Raw genomic sequence first — 20990 nt, forward strand, 5'->3', positions numbered from 1 at the left:
AGGAGTATAAGGACAAGTCAACTGGTGAAGCATACTATTCTCATGAAGATGGGAGCGGATACCATCTAATATATATCCCCCCCCCATTATCAGACCTAAGGGATTTGACCGTGATATTGTACTGAGTCTGAATCATTTTAAGAAAATTAACAAAAATGGGGAGCACCTCAGAACGTGAACGCATCAGATAAACCCAAGTGCAACGAGAGTAATCATCTATAAATGTAACTTAATATCGATGACCATTAAAGGCAGTAACAGGGGAAGGCCCCCACACATCAGAGTGAACTAAATCAAATATTATATTAAATCGATGCATACGAGGAATATAAGAAGTACGTGTGTGTTTAGAAAGTTCACACACAGAACATTGAAATTTATGTCCACTACAAGCAGTTTTTAAAACAGGAAATAAATAACACAAGTGTTTAAAATTGGCATGTCCTAAACGAGCATGCTGTAAATCTAGAGTCTGAGAAGTAAAAGTGTGGCTGCCAGATGATGGAAATACGGAAATCGGAGCAGCAGTAGGCTGAGATCCAAACACGTATAGCCCATCCCTCTCATACCCTTTGCCAAAAATCCTCTTCGAAGTCAAGTCCTGAAAAATGCAATGAGTAGGAAAAAAAGTAACTGAGCAATTATGAGATTTAGTAATACTGCTAACAAACAAAAGATTAAAGGATAAGTGAGAGACATGAAATACAGAATCTAGAGAAATCCCAGAGGATAAAGGGATGATACCCTTGCTGTGGATGGGTGTAAGAGATCCGTCAGCAAGGCGAACTTCTCTATGGGTGGTGAAAAAGTAGAAGTAAAGTAGTTAGACTCACCGGTCATGTGATCAGAGGCACCAGAATCAACAACCCATGTCAGAGGAGTAGAGCTAGACTGAGCGACATTGAATGCAGAGGATGTACCTGGAGGCGAATACCTGAGGCTGCAGTCGAAAAGGGTTTAGTGTGAGCTTGAATCTAATCCCGAACAATAATGACAATCTGAGTCTGTAGCTGTTGTAAATCAATCGTGCCAAGTGAAGGAGGATCAGTAGATGAGAACTCCACTATAGCAGCACGAGGAGCAGAATGTCCCAAAGATGATGTGGAGGAAGATCGTGGTATGAGATGAGGATAAAGTTGAAAGCAACAAGCCTTCTCATGACCAGTCTTCCCACAATGACTACAAGTAAAACCTCTCCCTTTACCACGACCACAGCTACCACGACCACGATTCCCTGATCCAGAGGTACGGAAATCAGAAAAACTCGAGTTGGTAGCTAAAACCATCTGATTTGTAGCTGGAGAAGAAAGAATGTCAGGGACCTGAGTCTGAGGAGGAGGAATACGACGACGACGCTCATCACTGTCAATGGTTGCAAATATCTCAAATAAGGAAGGTAAAGGAGTGGTGTTGAGGATCTGTGTTCGAAGTGCCTCAAATTCTGGACGTAAACCCATAAGAAACTAGTAGGTTTGATGTCGAGCAATCTGCTTGACAACATAATCAGCGACCTCTGAAGATAATTCAACCATAGACTCATAGTGAGAAAATTCTTCCCAACGTGATTGAAGATATCCAAAGTAATCGGCTACACTCTGAGTCCCTTGGGTAGCCTGGGCAATGTTTCGATAAAGTTCATAAATCCTTGAGTCATTCCTGGAATGTGCATATGTTCGAGTAAGCGCTGACCATAAAGAGGGAACTTTCTCATGGTACATCAACATGGTATAAATGCGCTGCTCCATGGAGTTAAACAGCCACCAAAGGATAATACAGTTGTTGATTTCCCATTATTCAAATTTAGGATCAGTTAAAGGTGGTTTAATAACAGTCCCAGAGAGCCATCCAGATTTCCCTCTACTGCCTAGAAAGAAACGCACAGATCGGGACCATGACTGAAAGTTCCGACCATCGAAAAGAGTAGTGGTAGTACGTTGAGCTGAGGAATTAGACCCAAGGACTGTAGCGGAAGTTGTAATTCCTTTTTCTGAAGACACTGTTTTGGTTTGAAGGGAGATCTGAAGAAGAAATTATTTAAAATTTCTTAAAAAAGAGTCCTAAGCTTGCTGATGTAATTACAAGACTCAAAGATACCAAAAAGGGCCAAAACCAAGATATCAACTACTGTCACTAGGTTCCGGTGAGGACCACCTAGAGTCGTATTTGCTCCACAAGGTTTAACAAACCAATTGCAAGACCTTAGAATTATCGTAGGACCAAATCAAGTCATCCACTACTGTTGCAAAGTAAATTTGAAGTTATTAGGGCTGTCGAGACCTATCGCAGGATCAAATCAAGGCAGCCACTGTTGTCGCCTAACCAAATCGAAGCTACCAACCTATCGCAAGACCAAATCAGGACAGCCACTGTTGTCGCATGTCCAAAACGACTCCAAACCAGTGTCGCCTAACCAAGAACGAAGCCAAGACCTCTTGCTATGAAGTCGTAGGACCTATCGCAGCTCTTCATAAGAAGAAATAGTTGTAGCAGGGTCAATCAAACCTATCACAAGGCCAAAACCCTTTTTTCTGGTTGCAGCGAGGTATTGCACAAAAACCAGCCACTATTGTGGCGCAGTTGCTATCGCACACACAAAAAATGGTTGTTCCGAAAAGACAAACCCTAGCATAGGGTATAAACACAGCGCATTATTGCAGCATGTGAGAAAAACGAGAGAAAAAAAAATATTGAACTACTCCCGAAGGGGAGAAGATCGAATGAGATTGACTCTAGGTTAAGTTTAGTGAGTGAAGAGTAGAAAGAGAGAAAAGAGAAAATTCCTCGGCTCTAATACCAAGAAGAATTTGAGAATAATTGTGTCAAATCTCCTTGTGAGAGCTTGACAGGAATTCATATTAATTACAAAGGTCATATTACAGAAAGGCCCTTATAAATAAGGATTAAATAAAAGACTATCACTACTATGTAATTAAGATTAAAAAGAAACTATAGCAACAAACTAAATTATTTCCAATATATTTTACCAAGGCAAAGCGGTTGCTGTGGGATTTTATTTTTTTAGCTATATGCTGGCTGATTTGGAAGGAAGGGAACAGTCAAGTTTTTGAAAACAAAGCTATGGACGAGAATGATGAGGTGTTAGCTTTGTTATTTTTTTGGTGTAAAAGGTATGAGGAGTTTAGGGCATTTTTTTTCGTAGATTTCCTTCTTAGGTGAGAGAGGGTATGCAATGTAAAAATGGGGTAACTTTTTCTTGACTGTTTTTCAGCCTTGTGATTGCTTGTTTCTGTTTTCCGGCTGGTCTCCTCGACTTTCGTTTTTTAATTGAAATCATCTTTAATTATCAAAAAAAAAAAAGTTGCGGGCAATATATAAAGGTGGTAAAAGACTTTCAAGAAGATCTTGCTTAGGTAATGTCCTTTATGTCCTTTATTGTTCTAGTGAGAAGTGTTTATAAGGTGATCGCTAAGATTCTAGCATCAAGATTACAATTTATTCATCTACGTGATTTCAAATTGACATGGGGCTTTTGTTGAGGGACAGCAGATTTTGGATGGAAATCTATTGAAAATGAAATGATTGGTTCACGATTAAGATCGAATTCACCTGGGGTGGTATGTAACTATGTAAGTAAACCATGGGAAAAAGTGCAAGATAATGTTAGATGGAGGACCTTTGATCATGTTCAGGAGAGAATGATTTTTGCATTACTCGGAGATGGTAGAATTTGAAGTGTTTTCATCCACATCTTTTTTTGCTAGCTAATGAAACCCTGATAGGATTTTTACGAAGTTCGAGGGGTCTGAAGCAAGGAGATCCTGTCATCCCAACCCCGCCCCCACCCCCCCCCCCCCCCTTCTTTTTTGTTTGATATTGTTGTATAGAGTGGCTTGGGTAGAATGGTGTCAAAAGCACTAGACATTAATTTGTTAAAAAGATTTCAAAGTTGGGAGAGAGGATTTGATGGTATTTTATTATCAATTCTCGAATAATAACATTATTCTTTATAAAGTCATCACTTCAGTCTATGAGGAATCTTTAAGCTTTTTTCTATTGCTATGGAGAAATATCAAGTTTAAATATAAATCAACAAGGAGCATATTTTTGCATTGGAGGTAGTTGTTAACAAATTAACCCTTGCTTTGGGTTGTTTGGCTGATCATCTTCGATCGATTTATTTGGGTCTTCTCTTCAAAGCTAAGGTTAACTCAGAAGTACAATGAGTCCCAATGACCAAGAGGTTTAATAGAAAATTAGAGGAATGGAAATCTAGGTATTTGGCCGAATGAGGAAAGATTTTTTTTTCCGATCAAGAGTAGTCTGTCAGGTTTGTCAGTTTATGTTTTGTTCCTTTTCATGGTTTCAATGTTGGTCGCAAGAAGCGTGGAGAAGATCATTAAGGATTTCTTGACTATTGACAATTCAAATGTAGGAGATTGGCCATGTCAGATTATTGTTTCCCATGTGTGTATGTGTGCACAAGGTTGGAGCTAGGTAGGGGCGATGGGGGGCAATTGCCCCTCCCCCCTCATTTTTTTGGTGATTTAGACGCCCCTATATCTGGTGAATATTTGAGATACCCCTATGTTTTCATTTTGATGAAAGCCCCCTGTCAACTTTGTCGATTCATTTTATTTTTTTTGTTCCTTTTCATGGTTTCAATGTTTGTGGCAAGCAGCATGGAGAAGATCATTAAGAATTTCTTGATTACTAACAATTCAAATGTAGGAGATTGGCTGCATTGGATCATTGTTTCCCATGTGTGTATGTATGTGCAAGGTTGGAACCAAGTAGGGGTGATGGGGGGCTATTGCCCCTCCGCCTCAATTTTTTGGTGATTTAGATGCCCCTGTACATTTGGTGAATATTTGATGAAAGTACCCCCTCCCCCCAAAACATGTTTTAGTGAATATTTGAGATACCCCTTGTGTTTTCAAACATGCCACCTTTGACCTTTCAAATTGATGACAGCCCCATTTGACCTCGTTGCCCCCTACATTTTGGTGAATATTTGAGATACCCAAGTGTTTTCAACCCCTCCTCCCCCTCCCTCTCAATGGGCGATTTAGACAACCCATTACGTTTTGGTAAATATTTAAGATACTCCTTGTTTTCAAACTGATGACATACCCATTTGAACTTGCTCTTCTTTTCTAGACTAACAAAAAATAACCTAAATAACTTCATTTCAACCCATAACCAAAAACCCTTAATTTTTCTTCCTATCTAAAATCAATCATCTTTAAGCATAAATTAATTTAAAGCTATGTAACCACATTTTCAATTCATCACTTTGAACATCAAAATAATTCCTTTTAGAAAACCCTCGAATTTTCTATTAACAAAAAGGATTTTGTTAACATGTACCCTAAGGGTACATGTTAAAATGTAATAAATATACTTTGGAAATTGGATTTTGTACCGAAAATGCCCTTTAAAAAATTATTTTTCACAAAAATACCCTTTGATTCCAATTTTCAAAGTGTTTTTATTGCTCTTTAACATGTGCCTCACAAGTTAACAAAACCCTAAAAAAATATTCATCATCTTCCACTTCAAAAATCATATCTTGTTCTTTAGGCTTGAAGGTTAAAGTAGATTAATGTTAAGGTAGAAAAGTAGTCATAATTTTTACCCAAGAGTTTCAAGATGACTGCTTTTGGGAAGGGAAATCAAAGGGTTATTGGTTTCAACTTGAAGACGAGGTCACTGTGGTTATTTCACACTAGTCTATTACAGAAGATTGTAGGTGTTTTGGTGTCTGGGTGAATGTTTGAGATACCCTACATTGCCCCCTTCACTTCCGCCTTCTCTGATAGACTGATAAAAATGACGTAAATGGCCTTTTCTTCAACCTCTAAACAAAAGCCCTTAATTTTCTCCCCAAAACAAATCATCTTCAATCTTACCAGTTAACTACAGTTTGCCCCACCAAGGTACTTTGGCAAGATGTTGAAGAAGAGGGTAGTTCAGTCATTTTCCGAGTCAAGGTGGTATTTCATCAGTTTGATTTCCAACAAAACCCAGAAGGGTATCTCAAATTTACGCAACAAAATAATCAAAAAATTCCAAAAAAAAAAAATATATATATATATATATAAAAGGGGTAAAAGGAGGAGAGATGCAGACCTTAGGGTCATGGATGAAGCTGTGACCAGACCTTGCATTGGGAGGTAACTCTCCAGTGCAAGAAAGCTTCAAGCACTCGATGATGGTCTGCAATGATGATTATTATGATGTTGGACGTTAAATTAATCAGCGAAAAAGAAGAAAATGAAACTAATTAAATGAGAGAGAGAGAGAGAGAGTTAATCACTAATTACCGTTTTGCCAGCACCATTGGGGCCTACAATTAGGGTTAAGGGTCTGAAGAAGGTGATGACGTGTTTGTTCTCCGGATCGAAACTCCGGATGCCTTTGATCAGCATCTTATCAACGGTGCTCATATCTTCAGTTTCTTTATGATATCGCAAGAGCAAAGGAAATTAGAGGAATTCTCACAAGAGTACTGCTTCAACACTACACAGTTGCTACATATGGAGAACCTAATACAATGGTCGGAAGTTGGAACATATATATTACATACATACAAGGGCCTTGCAAACAAAAATGAATTTACACGTTGAACGCACGTGTGTTGCACGTGATCTTCAGGTACTAGCTTTGCAGGTGTGCTTCAATTGTGTGGTTTGGTGTGAAAATATTTGTGTAATGAACCTATAGATACATTCCCTAATTCTTTTGATGGATGACATTGTAGTCCACTTGTAGGATCCTTGTGATGATCGTTGTGAATCATCGATCTCTGTGGATGATGTTGATGAGAAAGCAAGCAAGTGGTGCCCTTGTGTATGCAAAAGATTGCGAATAAATTGGGCATTCAGTGAAGGGCACATAGGCATTAGCATTTTGGTAGTTTAGAGTATGAACACCCATTACGCGCAGTGGAGATCCAACCCTGAATTGTGTCACATTCACCGATCGTTGGAGATTGAAGAGTCTAAACACCCATCACGTCTATGCTACTAGAGCAATCACGAACTTCCCACCCCTAAGGTCCTTGATAAAAGCTCAAAGAATTTTGCATAACTTAGAGAGGAGATAAAAATTATATAGAGTTTTGTGTGTCTTTCACATATGAGTTTCCCATCCTTTTATAGGAATAAGAGATTTGGTTGTTTTAGTCCCCTAATCAATTAGGGATTCTCGATCTGATTTTCATATCCCCGAATGTTAAATTCATAATCTCATTTCTACAACGAATGACTATGTCAACATTCGTTAAAACCAATAACTGACTAAACAAATTCGATGTGAGTTTCCTAAAAGCATTGTAGCCATTGACAGCATTGTCCTATTCAGCCTTAATGTATGATAAGTTAGGAAAAAATTCTACCAAATGGTCATGTCGTCACACAAAATACATAAATTACTCGGGTCAACTGACAATTATGAAATTGAGCGAGAATCAAAGTGAGGATTAGACGTTGAAATGGTGAAAGCATCTAGTTTCTTCGTAAGACTGTTCATACCACTTACTAGATTAGTTTTGGCATTCCTAAGATTAGGGTCTACCTTAATTTCATATATGCCAAACTTCTTAACTAAATCTTCTCTATCGAACTTTTTATTATTAGTGCTCCAATTTTGGGCACTTTCAATAACTTAATAAAGAAATCGTACACTTGGTTGAGAGTCTATTTCATGAACTGATCTTTACACATAAACTCAATTAAGGGACGTTGATTCATGGTTAATTTTCTATAAAAACTTTGCACCAACTGTGTTTTATCAATGTTATGGTGTAGATTGTTGAATCTCTCCCAAGTTTTGAAGAAATTTTTCATCAGGACGCCCTCTAAACTTCCGAATGATATCTTTCATGCTCTTATTTTTTGCCACATGATAAAATTTAGTCATGAATTTCTTGGATAAAACATCCCACGAAGCTATGAAATTTGATACAAATGAGTTTAACTATATAGTTGTGTGATCTTCCAAAAAAAAGTGGGAAGAATCTAAGTTTGACACTCTCTTCATCTAAATTCTAATATCTAAAGGTTTGACAGATGGTTAGGAATTCATTAAGATGGGTGCAAGGTTATTCACGTTCCATACTGTGGAATTTAGGGAGCATGTTAATGGTGGCTACCCTAATTTCAAATTGATAGACATTTCATTAATGGTAAAATAATACAAATAGGTGGGGTAGCAAAAGCAATAGCAAAAAAATCATTTAAAGTTCGCTCACGATCACCCATCATAGTTAATGATGATTTTCTACAAATTCTAATAATGGTATGTTTGATCTCAGTATCAAGAAGTTCTAGCACGTTACTTATCAAACGTTTACGAAGCATACAAAACATACTGTCGATCCAAATAACAAAAATAAAAGACTTGACCTAGATCTGATGCCTAATTATAGACAGCTCCTAACTAGTAGAAATAACGCAACTTGCCTTCAACTCGACTCCATAAAATCAAAATCAATCACTCGGATCTCCAAATTGGAGGCAATGCACAATATATAAGCAAGGGCACTCTTTAATCACATTTCCTTCTCGAATAGACAAAGTCTATCCCCTTAAAGGACAAGATTGTCATAGGCATTGTAAATAATAAAGAAGTGCAATCAGTGTAACTTGAAACAAATTTCTCTTATCAAGCTCGTTGGCCCTATAATCGAGTTAATAAATTTTAGTTAATTTGATTTTGGCGACTAGTGAATTAATTGTTGTAATTAAAGCAATGAATTTGTAATGACTTACCATCCTTGTTTTGTTGGTACCATCCCTAAGTAGGAGTGGTATTTACTAATTAATTTGATATCCAAGTGTGTGCAAATTGAAAATTAACAAACAAAGATAAAGAGTAACCCACGTATCCTTAACTAGGAAGAGATATGTAGGTGTTGTAAGCTATACCTCCCATGTTATAAGGGAAGACGAGTTGAGTCGACAAAGGCTACCAACTCCACATTTGGTGCACGAACCTACGGAGCCGTGATGGTATTGTCCAACCGTCATCCTTCCCTACTCTATTATAATCCAAGCTTTCTTGGATATTTTTTATTAAAATCTAACTAAAATTACAAATAACATAATACAAAATGTCTGTTATAGAAAAGTAAACCCATCTAAAAATAACAGCACTCTTAAGGTTCTAGATTAATCTTTTATCATTCTTCTCTGAGATGCACAAACCTACAAAAAGAAAATAGAATATCTGAAATTGATTTAAATAGAAAATAATAAAGAAAAATAAAAGTTATTGTTACAATTTAGAGAACAACAAAGGAATTCTATCAAAACTAGAGGACCCAAATCACACTATTTACCGCAGCACAATAAGTTTGTTATGCAACGTGGGTAGAACAGAAGATTTGCAAATTATTTTTCAACAGTGACCTTATGTTGGTTCATAGATTGTAAAAAATTGAAATATTTTGATTTTTTGAAAAAAATTTGGACTGACAGAAATCAGAAACAAAAAAATAGAAGGAAACAAAAATACTTCAAAATCGAGACTATTGCACCTTTCTTAGTAGATGACAAAATTCTAATGGAATTGTAGACACCCCATTTTTACACTTGCTTGATTAATAGAATCGTCAACTTGATTGTCGCGATTCCCAATAATGAATGAATATTTTAAAGTTTTTATTTGTTACTAGATGTGCTTCTAAACTCTGATGAGATATTTCATACAAATAAACTTTAGAAAATTACACTACACTAAGAAAATATGATCCAAAACATAGAAATCATCATTTTGAGACTAAAAGAAGCTTTACAAGAAAAATCATCAAAAAAATTATTAAATTATCACAATACCCCTAACACCAGAACATCCTTAGAGACTACATTATGTTTAGGAATACCCTTTCGAACACATAAAATAATAAACCAAAATCAAATAAATTATTTCGTCAATTTTCACATAATTTATTAAAATTACAAAAATACCCCTCATAGGATTCACGATTATTTCACGATAAAACCCCATAAGTAATACAAACCAATACTCTCAGTGAATTTCTTACGAAAAATTGGTTCTGAATTATTTCAAAACGACAAAAAACAACATCCAACTCAAAAGTCTTTTTTGAGGGAAAAACGATAATTTTCCAACCTTAAAATTCAAAATTCTAAAACTAATAATTAAGATATTAATTAATATAAAGTGAAATCTTAATAAATAAAATTAAAATTGACGAACAGATAAATTCAATTAATTAAGCCCATGGGCCAAATTTCAAGTGGTGATCCATTTATTCAATGGGACTCACCTGATATTTAATAAAAAAACCCTCCACCGGAGGGTCCAAAGAATTCAAAATAATTTAATAAATAAATCTCCATTTGGGGAGATTTTCCAAAATTTTTAAAAATTCATTCTACGTAAGTCAAAAAATCAAAATCCAAATAAACTAATTAAAATATTATCTAAACTACTTATGAGATTAGTTAGAGATAGACGCTATCTCTAAGAGACCTAATCAAATCATAATCTTATCAATAAAGCTCTTTAAAAAGGGAACTTTACCACTTACCCTAAAAAATAGAGGTAAAAAATTCTCTAAAATTTTTTCAAAACCCAAAATTTAGAGTCCCTAGTTAATACCTAACCCCATGCCCTAATTTTCAATCTAAAAATACTCAGAAACCTTAAAAATACCCAAAAAGTCAAAAAAAAATATTCATATCTAGAAGAAGAAAGTTTCATCTTAAAGATCGGGAGTAGATCTAAAAGCAAAGACAAAATCGAGAAGATTCAAATGAGGAACGCTCACCGCCAATTTCTGAGGGAGCTGATCATCACAATCACTCAGGTAAAAACAAAGATAATTTTTCTTATTTTTATTATAGATCTATGTCATTTTTCCAATGTAAATCTTTGAGAAGTGTAGAAACCAGCTTTCGTCAGACGGGATTTATGCTTAACACCTTCCAATCCTGTAACCTGATCTCCGTACCCACAATATCTTCGTAGTTTTGTGTTTTTTATTTGTTTAGAATCATTTTTTGTTCTTAGACCATAAAATTAGGTAGTGACTCTATAAAAAAAAACATCGGATCCGGACCTACGGATCGAGAGTACTTTCAGTACAACTCCGTTGAAGATTGTAAAGTTTAAACTTAAAAATCTCAAATATTGGTACATTGCAAAGTTGGCCAAGTTTTATTTTCTTCTTTTTTGGCATGTTTGTGATTATTTTTATTTTTGTCATTTATTATTATTATTTTTTGTGATTTTCTGAAAGTCTCAATCAAGGTCACCGTTTAAAAAAATAATAATGAAATGAGGATAGATCCAATTATTAGAATGAAGATTAATGAAAAAGTGTGCTGAAAAGAGGAACAAAAAAAAGATGCGTGGAATGGAAAGTTAAAAAAAAAGGTATGTGATGTGTGGTGTCGTAGATAGTAAAGAGTGAAAGAGAGTTCAACTTCGAGGCATTTGGCATCTTTATTAGAGTCACTTTCACGAGAGTTAGGGTTTCTAATCGAGCTTCTGCTAGCCAACAATGGTGGAGCAAACATAAGATTTGATTTCCAATCTGGGGTCATTAATGGAGAAGGTAATGGAGAGAACATTCAAGATCAAGATTCATTATCCTTCTACTACTTTGATTCATATTATGAGAAGAAGCCTTCGTATCCAGCATCCATGAAATAAGTGATTTATGTGTTGTTAGGAGACATAAGAAAGGTTTTAAGCAGAGGAAAATAAACCATTTGAGTAGCTAGGAAATAGTGAAAGTTGGCATCAATTTCAAGGCATTTTTGGCATCGTTATTTTTTTTGGCAAAAGTTAATGTTCAAATTGATCTTCTGCTAGCTAACAATGGTAGAGCGCAAAAAGGATTTGATGTTCAATTCGGGGTCGTTAGTGGAGAAGGTAATGGAAAACCTTCATGATCACTATTCGTTCTCCTTCTACTCCTTATGAGAAGAAGTCGTCTTCTCCATCATTTGTGAAATAAGTGATTTTTCGGGAGATAAAAGCCTATGTACAGGGTTTGGGTAGATAAAAATAAACCATTAGAGTAGAGAGGAAATAGTAAGTTGGTGTCAATTGTTATTCTTATATGTGGGGGAAGCTCAATTTCTTCTAGGCCGCATCAGTTCTCCAAATTAATGAGATTTGGTGCATTTCCAAGGGAAAATTATTAAGAACTATTTTCCCTTGATGTGATTGCATTGACAATAAAGATAGCAAGATATTTTGCTGCACTCAAAAATGTTAAAAGCATTTGTAGTAGTTATGATTGCGTATCATTGACGCACTATCGAATCATAGAAAGGGGATTCTAAGAAAGAGAGGTAACGTGTGTGCGTGGAGAGAGGGATGGGTGAGATGTGCGTGTTTGTGCAGCAAAGTGAGATATAATAAATAATAAAGAATTACCTGGGTGGACCACATCAAAAAAAAATTTATAAAGTTTTTTATTTAACAGACCATGACTGGGCCCACCATATCTTCTTTTAAAATCAAAAAAAAAATTTGGCACACTTGTCTGGTTTTCATCACAGAAACTCATTACTTTATAAGTTTGTTACTCAAAACTAACTTTGATATGTCTCACATAATTTTTTTAAATGAGAAAATCAATTTCTCTTATTAACTTAAAAGAGATCCAAAGAGTAGGGCTAGCCTTACTAACTTTGTAAGGTTTCTTTGTTATTAAGAGTCATTGACCTCATCATGTGATACCCGAAAAATAATCATATGTCACAAGCTTGTGGAGGAAGCAATTATAAGAGTTTTTTAAAGAAAAATTTTGAATTTTTTTGAATTTTGATTTTTTTGAATTTTAAATTTGATAAACGTCCATTTTCAAGATCTTGGGTTTAAGCTTGAAAAAAAAAAGAATTTGCTTTCGAATTTTATTTTATTTTTCAATCCAAGCTTTGTACGTGAAATCTAGAAGGTTGTGGTATTGATGTTCCGATATGAAGATCCACGTGAACTCAATAACTCTTAGTAAAGTTTCAAATCTTATTTAATTGATTAGGATAGCCTATGTTCTCACTCACAGATTTGTCGTGCAGCAAACTTTATAAAGTAAGGGAATTTTGTATTAAAAATTCAATAAGAAGATTTGTCAAGCATGTCCCATAAAGAAAAAAGGTTATTCTTGTGCCTATCCGAATGGTTAGTCGATGATTGATTATTTTTGTGTTATCTTGATTGATTCATCGTCATTATTCTCCTTTACATTATCCTAATTGATTGCATATGGTATGCTATGATCTTAATTGATATACATCTTTGATGTGTGTGCATTGATCTTGATCTTGATGTTATGGATATTTTTATGTTTTATGATCAATATTTATTTGATATCTATATTTTAGTGATGTGATCTAGCCTATATGTCTATTTATCCAAAAATTGCCCTGGGCGCATCCCACCCTATTTGCACACACCACTAGCACGTTTAATTAGTGATGCATTGCACACTTATATGTCCCTTATAGCCAACGTGGTACTAGTGCGTGGTCCGATCTCCTCGTAGGATGTGACATCATTCATGAAATTCACGATTCCAGTCACGTACCTTTATGGTATATAAAATTGGGGCGTTAATATCGTTTGATCAGATGATCCTGAAAGGTATATCCATACACCCATGTTGGAGCAACCTAAGCTTTTGTCTTATTGTAAGTTGCAAAGTCATATGTCACGATTTATAATATAATACTAGTACGTGGTTGGTTTCTTTGTGGGATGCTAAATCATGTACAAAAGCTACAACCTTAGCTCCATTCCTATACGGTATATCAAATTAAGTCACCATGTACCATCTGATTGGGTACGCTTGGGGGATATAGGTATACTTGGGAAATGGTGGTCACATAGATTGCATTGCACATAATAACCATAGATTTTAGGAACCTTCTTATAGGTCACGACCCGAATTTATTGTGAGTGTTTTTGAGTTGTTTTTTTAAAAAGAGAATGTTCAAACATTAAAATCAGTAAATGGCAATCTCGTCCTTAAGATGATCAAACATTTTTTTTTATCTAACTTAAGGCTATTATCTCATTGGGTGCCCCAACCCAATAAAAAATCCATTTAATTATGGCAATGATTTAAAATGACCCAGTCCATCTTGATCTAATAATCATTATTGGTCGAGCCATTCAAACTTTCTAATTCGGGTCCCAATCCAATTCAAAAAAAGAAAAAATGTTTTTTTTTTAAAAGGAAGAAAATGACTTATAAAAATATTTATTTTCTACATGGACCTTGAAAAATTACTGAATTACCTTTCTTGTGTCATCTCAAGATTTAAATCAGATATGTTGAAAGTTGTTATTCAATGAAAATAACAGTTTTCCTTATGTAGACACCCCATTTCTGCACTTGCCTGATTAATCAACTCGTCAACCCGATTGCAATGGTTTCCAATGATGGATATTTATTCCAATGCTCTATTTGGTTACCAGATGTGTTTAAGAAATTCGGATGAGGTATCTCAAACTAACAAAACTGTAGAAATCACACTACGCTAGGAAAATATGACCCCAAAAATATAGAAATCATCATTTTTCAGACAAAAAGAAATTTTACGATAAAAATCACTAAAAAATGATCAAATTATCAAAATACCCTTAACATCAAAACATCCCTAGAGCCTACAGTACACTTGGAAAAATCCTTTCAAACACATAAAATAATAAATTGAAACCAAATAAGCCATTTCGCCAATTTTTACTCAATTCGACAAAATTACGAAGATGCCCCTCATAAAGTTCATGATCAATTCATGCCAAAAAAATTCATAAGTGGTACAAACCGATATTTTCATTGAATTCCTTATGAAAAACCGATTCTAAAACATCTTGGAACATCGAAAAATGACTTAAAACGCAAAAGTCCTCTTTATGGGTAAAACAATAATTTTTCTATTTTAACAATTTAAAATTCTGAAATTAATAATTAAAACATTAATAAATGTAAAGTGAAATCCTAATTAAAATTAAAAATTTTTAAGTCAAATGAATCAAGTAAGACTTAAGTCAAAATCATAAGTCAAGTCAATCAAGTAAGACTTAACTCAAAACCCTAATTAAAACCCTAATTTAAAGAAACCTAGTTAATCTAATAAGACCAAAGTCAAACCTTAACTCTAATAGAATTCTAATCAAACACTAACTCTATCTAAAAGACACCTAAAAAATCTATAAATAGGGACCTCTACAACTTATTTTCTTAGGTAAAAATAAACCTTAGAAAAAGTAGGTCAAAAAGTCTCCTTAACCTTCGTCAAACCCTAACTTTTGTTCAAAAAATATCTAGAAATCTTTCAAAAATATTCAAAAATCCATCAAAAATTAAGAAGTACTTAGATATAAGGAGAAGATACTTCATCTTAGAGATTCGAAGCGGATCCAATAACGGAAACGAAACAAGGAATCACAAGTAAGGAATCTTTCTACTAATTCTGAGGGAACTATCATTGTGATTATCTAGGTATTTTTCATTATTATTTTTTTTTTTATTTATTTAGGTATTTTAACAATGTATTTTTATTTGGAAAAAGTATAGACCGGCGTTTGCAGGGTGGGGTTGGTGCCTAACACCTTCCAATCCCGTTACATGATCCCCAGATCCGTATTTTCTTTCGTAGATTAGTGTTATTTACCTTTTAGAGTCAATGTTCGATTCCTAGACTGTAATAACTAGGTGGCGACTTCCAAACCTCAAAAATCAAAAGTGGATCCGCGCACTCCGCGGATAGAGAGCACTTTCAATGGCGACTCCACTGAGGATTATTGAGGATCAAACTTGAAAAGTCACACGTATGGGAATATTGCCAAATCAACTTAGTATTTATTTATTTATTTATATCTTTTATTTTTATTTTCGTGACTTGATTGTGGATTGTTTATTTGGATTTTGGGTATTGTATTTTTGTTTTTGATCTAATTAAGGGTCACTTTTTGATAATCCTAAACAATGAAAGATTCAAATTGATATATAAATTGAGGATGGAATCATGGTGATTGGGATGAGAGTCATGGATTTTATCTTTTAAAAAAAAAAAATTTGGATGAAATTTTTTTAGCACGTCTACATGGGTGGCGAGTTGTGAAAATAAATTATTTGTAAGTAATACGTTAAAAAATAAAAAAATTATCTTTTTTAATGTTGTTCGTGATGAGAAGAGAATTCCAAAAAAAAAAATCAGAAAAAAAATCGTAAAAAAATAAATAAATAAAAAATTCTATGTGTGGTATGCTAGTAGTAGAAAACGATTTTTAAATTTTTTTTTTTTTCATTTTCTTCTCATATAATTATTTGTGAGTGATGCATTAAGAGACAAAAAAATGCCTTTTTTAATGTTGTTCATGATGAGGAGAGAGTTTCAAGAAAAAAATTAAGAAAAGAAATTGCAAAAAAAATATTTTTATGCGTGGTGTGCCATTAGCAGAAAATAATTATTTGTGAGTGATGCATTAAGAAATAAAAAAGTACCTTTTTTTAATGTTGTTTTTGATGAGGAGATGATTCCAAGAACAAAAATAAAAACCTTTTTTTTTTCGTACTTCTATCTTTTTCTCCAATGAGAAAGAAGAGGACGAAAAACCGCAAAGAAGAAAAAAAAAACGCATCTACCCTCTTCATCTCTTTCTCTCTCTCTATCTATTTATCCTCTCTTTCCCTCTCAATCTAAATTGATTAGAAAAAATAAATAAAATTTTGTTTCTTCCTAAAAATTTGGTTTTTATTTTGAAACCCGAATTTTTTTAAGAAAAGCTTAATCCCGATTTCTTTTTGCTTAGAGATGAGTCTGAAGCTAAGGATTAGGATTTTGATAATGCTAAAATCGTCCACTGATGGGAAAATTTTGGGGTTCAACACAACAATATTTCCATCATGACTTTGTAATCGAAAATTAAGAGATTGAAAGGGGAACGAGAACAAAGCTTTAGAGATAATTGAAACAGGGATTTGAATCTAGATTTGGAGATGAAGAAATCTGACGGTCGATGGAGTGCAATCATATCTTCCACCTAAAATATTTGGATTGTTGGATGAATCGTGATCAAGATTTGCCCTCTTTGTAGAATTCCTTTGATTCTGATTGGGATTCAAGAAGCGTTCAATGAGAGGATTTGAATTTCATGTGAAATTTTTGATCTCTCATTTATGTGGGAAATACTTTTCAGTATCAAGCTTTTCTATAAAAAAAGATTTTGTTTCGACTACGCCATCATTAAAGGATTTTTTTTAGTACACCAGTTTTTACATATAAAACATTATTATAATGTTTTTCTTTTTTTCTTACGTGTAAAAATTGGTGTGACAACAAAATTATAGGAATTTTTATTTTTTTAAGTTTCTTTAATAGTCAGTAACAATTTTTCTTAAGAAAGAGTCCATTTGTTTAGTAATTTGTGTAGTACTAATTAATAATAGATTTCTTTTCTTTTATAAAATTTTTTATTGCTTAAAAAAAAGAATTTCTTTAAAAAAAAAAAGACATTACTCTCTATCTCCGTAACTATCATTCTATTTTCAATTCAATATTCATTGAAATCCCGAATTATTTTAGGTCGCTTAAAGCGATCATTGATTGGACCATAAAAAAAGTCTTTTTGTTTTAGTTCATTTAAAAAAAAAAAATTCGTGTGCATATTTCGATGGTTGTTCAATGATTGATTATTTTGGTGCTATGCTAATTAATTGCATATCTGACATGCCATGATCTTGATTGATATATATTTTTGATGTGCATGTCTTGATCTTAATCTTGATGTTATGGATAATTTTGTGTTTTCAAATCAATATTTATTTGATATTCATACTTATGTGATCTGATTATGCCCATAGACTCATTTATCTGAAAAAGGCCCCGGGCGCACCCCACCTTGTTTTGCACACACCACTAGTACGTTTATTTTATTACATTGTACGTTGCATGTCCCTTATAGCCAACGTGGCACTAGTGCGTGGTCCGGTCTCCTCAGAGATGCGACGTCATTCATGAAAATCACAACTCCAGTCACGTACCTTAGGGTATATAAAACTGGGGTATCAGTACCGTTTGATTAGGTGACTCTAAAAGGTATATCGATGCACCCATACTGGAGCGACCTGGGCCTTTGTCTTATTGTAAGCCCCACAGTTATATATTCCGATTGCCAACGTAGTACTAGTATGTGATCTGTCCCCTTGTGGGATGCTAAACCATTTATGAAAGCTACAACCCTAGACTCGTACTTATACGGTATATCAAAGGTAATCTAAGTTCACCAATTGCACTTCTTGGTCAAAATCAGTGTCTAAACGAGATCCTGCCCCACTGTACCATACTGTACGAGAGGGATAGACTACGTCTATTCTAGACGAGAGGTATTTAAGAAGGCCCTTGCTCAGCATCATGCGCCACCTCTCAACTGGGGATTAAACTGGCTGCTTTTGACTTCAGAGATGTGGGTTGGAGTCTTAGATTATCACTTATACGGTTTATCAAACTAAGTCACCACGTACCGTCTGATTGAGTACGTTCGAGAGGTATATAGGTATACTTGGGCAAGGGTGGCCAGATAAATTACATTGCACGTAGTTTACCTAGAATCTATGACCCTTCCTATAGGTTACGATCTGAACTGACTATGGGTGTTCCCGGGTTGCTCTATTTATTCCAACCCAAAGGTAAGTGGGTGAACTGGTCCATACTACTTCAATCCAACCCGCAATACCAGTCCAACCCAGTAAACTTAATTGATGAGACATATCGATCAATATGAAATTAAACTAGTTAGCCTAATTGGTAAATGGATCTTATAGATCAACACATGGACCGATTGGATTAATTAGCTTAAAAAATAGTTGATGAAGTGATTCAAGTAGAATATTTAGATCCATTGGGTCAAACCAGCCCAAATTCAAATGGGACATGGTCTCAATCACCTTGTATCGGCCAATTTAATTCAATGGATTGAATATTTCATATTTAACAAGATCAGGATTAGTAAAAAAGTCATATTAAGGGATGTACTAATTAGTATAACCTGGATCTTACTTTTAGAAAATTGTACAATCCTTAATCATGATTCAAAATTTTCTAAGATTCATTGTCAATCGGTAAATCATTTTCATGTAATGTTTCGTGATCGGAATATTTCATCGGTTAGAGTTTTTGAATCTAGGTGGTTAACTAATGCTATCAAGAGGGACCTCTATTTCTAATTGCTAAAAGCCTACTCCACCTTTGATAAGGTTTCAGAATTATCATTGCACTTAAGCTCAATCATCCATCGTTTAGTAAGGGTTGTAAGTCCGGTCAACTAAAAGAAACGTTAGTACCAAGTCAACAATAAAAAATGGTCGCGGAATCTCTCAAAATTACACAGTTGTTCCCTGAAGATCACATTGCCTCAATCCTGCTAGTTGTAAGCAATATCCAGCGTCCTCAGCCTATACTCAAGTTCGTTGTGTGTGGGTAATTGTCTTTCATGAGTCTTGAATCAAGTTTTTTTTTCAATTCATCAATATCATGTTTTCTTTAGATCGAGTATACTTTTTTTTGTTGAGTCGAGTTAGTTTGTCGAGTCATGGAGGTGTTTATCACCTATTCTGAATTTGATTAGATAAAGAAAATTTTTGAATATCTCGAGCGCATTAACGAATTAACTAATAATCTGATTTCAAGGATATATTTTTCTCCTGAAAAAGAAGATAAGGGTCAGGCTCAACAACTTTCAATCAGAAAGGAAAGGTCATTGAACCTTAGAATAAAAAATAATTTCCAAGAAATTCAGATAGAAACTATCCTATCCCTAAAGGAACATGAGGGGATAATGAATTTACTCAAAAATTTCAAAATACTTGTTCGTGTGATCATATGAGGGTATGTTAGGTACAAGCTTGGGTGTTGTTCAACACAGAATAAATACTCATCTATATCGATGGAATCAAAGAAGATGTTAGAAAATATATTAGCGCTATCCCCACTACATCTTGAGTTGAAAAGTTCATTTAAGCACATGTTATCAGTCGATATGGGGGTACCTTTTGAGCTGATCTCTGATAATGGGTTGTACTTCAAAGCTTAGGTCATTACTCCGTGTTCAAAGTTCAAGATTCGACATCATAAATCATCTCCCCACGTTCTCAGACTAATGGAAAGGTTGAAACAATCAATAAAAAAAATCTCAAGATAATCATCAGGAAAATGTGTCAATCGCACTAGGATCCGTCAGAGAAGTTACCATTCATACTATGGGCATATCAGTCTTCCATTGGAGTTATTCCCTACTCTCGAGTATATGATATGGAAGCAGACTTAACAGTTGAAATGGAAATCCCGTATCTCAAGGTCTTGATAGAAAGTCAATTGTTAGAAACAGACTGTGTTCTTCAGCAGTATGAAGAAGTAAACTTGATAAAAAAAAAACAACTTAAAGTTCTGTACCAAGTGTAAACTTATCAGAGAAGAGTCATTTACACGTTTGATAAGAAAATCAAAGTTCTTTACTTACAAATCAATGATTCAACCGTCAGACTTCAAGATCATGATAGAATTGAACTACCAGAGTCAACGAACCTTAATCAGATCAAGCAGTACTACATTTAAGGAGGCCATTTGATGAATCAATTTTCCTACTACCTAGTTCATTATCTCCTTTCGCAACCCTTTGCAGTCTTTAAAAAAAAATATATATATATATATACATTTTTTTTCTTATCCTGATCATCCAATCTAGAGAAGGGAAATTCGAATTACGTCTTGGTCTAATCCCAAAATTCTAAGGTACGTAAGCAACCTGAGAAGTTACTTTATGTCCGACCATATCAAAATAAAAAAAATAGATTCCCCAACAAAGAAAAAATTCAAAAGAAAAAGAAATATCATCCAAAATGGGGAAAAAAATTCAAGGAAAAAAAAACAATTTAAAAGGAAATGCCACACAATGGGCATTTGGATTTTTGAGCATCAAAATTCCTTTCTTTTTATGCCCAATCCTAAGCCTACCCATAAAAGTCATCATAAGTACTATGCGAA

The 20990-nt window shown here is 34.4% G+C and overlaps 1 protein-coding gene across 1 annotated transcript in view; it reads right to left on the minus strand.

Annotated features, from left to right (window-relative positions):
- RAD50 (DNA repair-recombination protein (RAD50)) overlaps window positions 1-6533 on the minus strand; it is a 68132-nt gene extending 61599 nt beyond the window's left edge. Inside the window, exons 1-2 of the mRNA XM_086427582.1 lie at window positions 6285-6533; window positions 6091-6177 (exon numbers count right to left, since the gene is read on the minus strand). Coding sequence (XP_086283708.1) covers window positions 6091-6177; window positions 6285-6407 — 210 coding nt within the window. The 5' untranslated portion in view covers window positions 6408-6533. The remainder of the gene's footprint in view (window positions 1-6090; window positions 6178-6284) is intronic.
- Window positions 6534-20990: the final 14457 nt, after the last annotated feature.

This window comes from Akebia trifoliata, chromosome 16 (assembly GCF_017979445.1).
Source record: "Akebia trifoliata isolate Shusen 1 chromosome 16, ASM1797944v1, whole genome shotgun sequence".
In the NCBI taxonomy this organism is placed as follows: Eukaryota; Viridiplantae; Streptophyta; class Magnoliopsida; order Ranunculales; family Lardizabalaceae; genus Akebia; species Akebia trifoliata.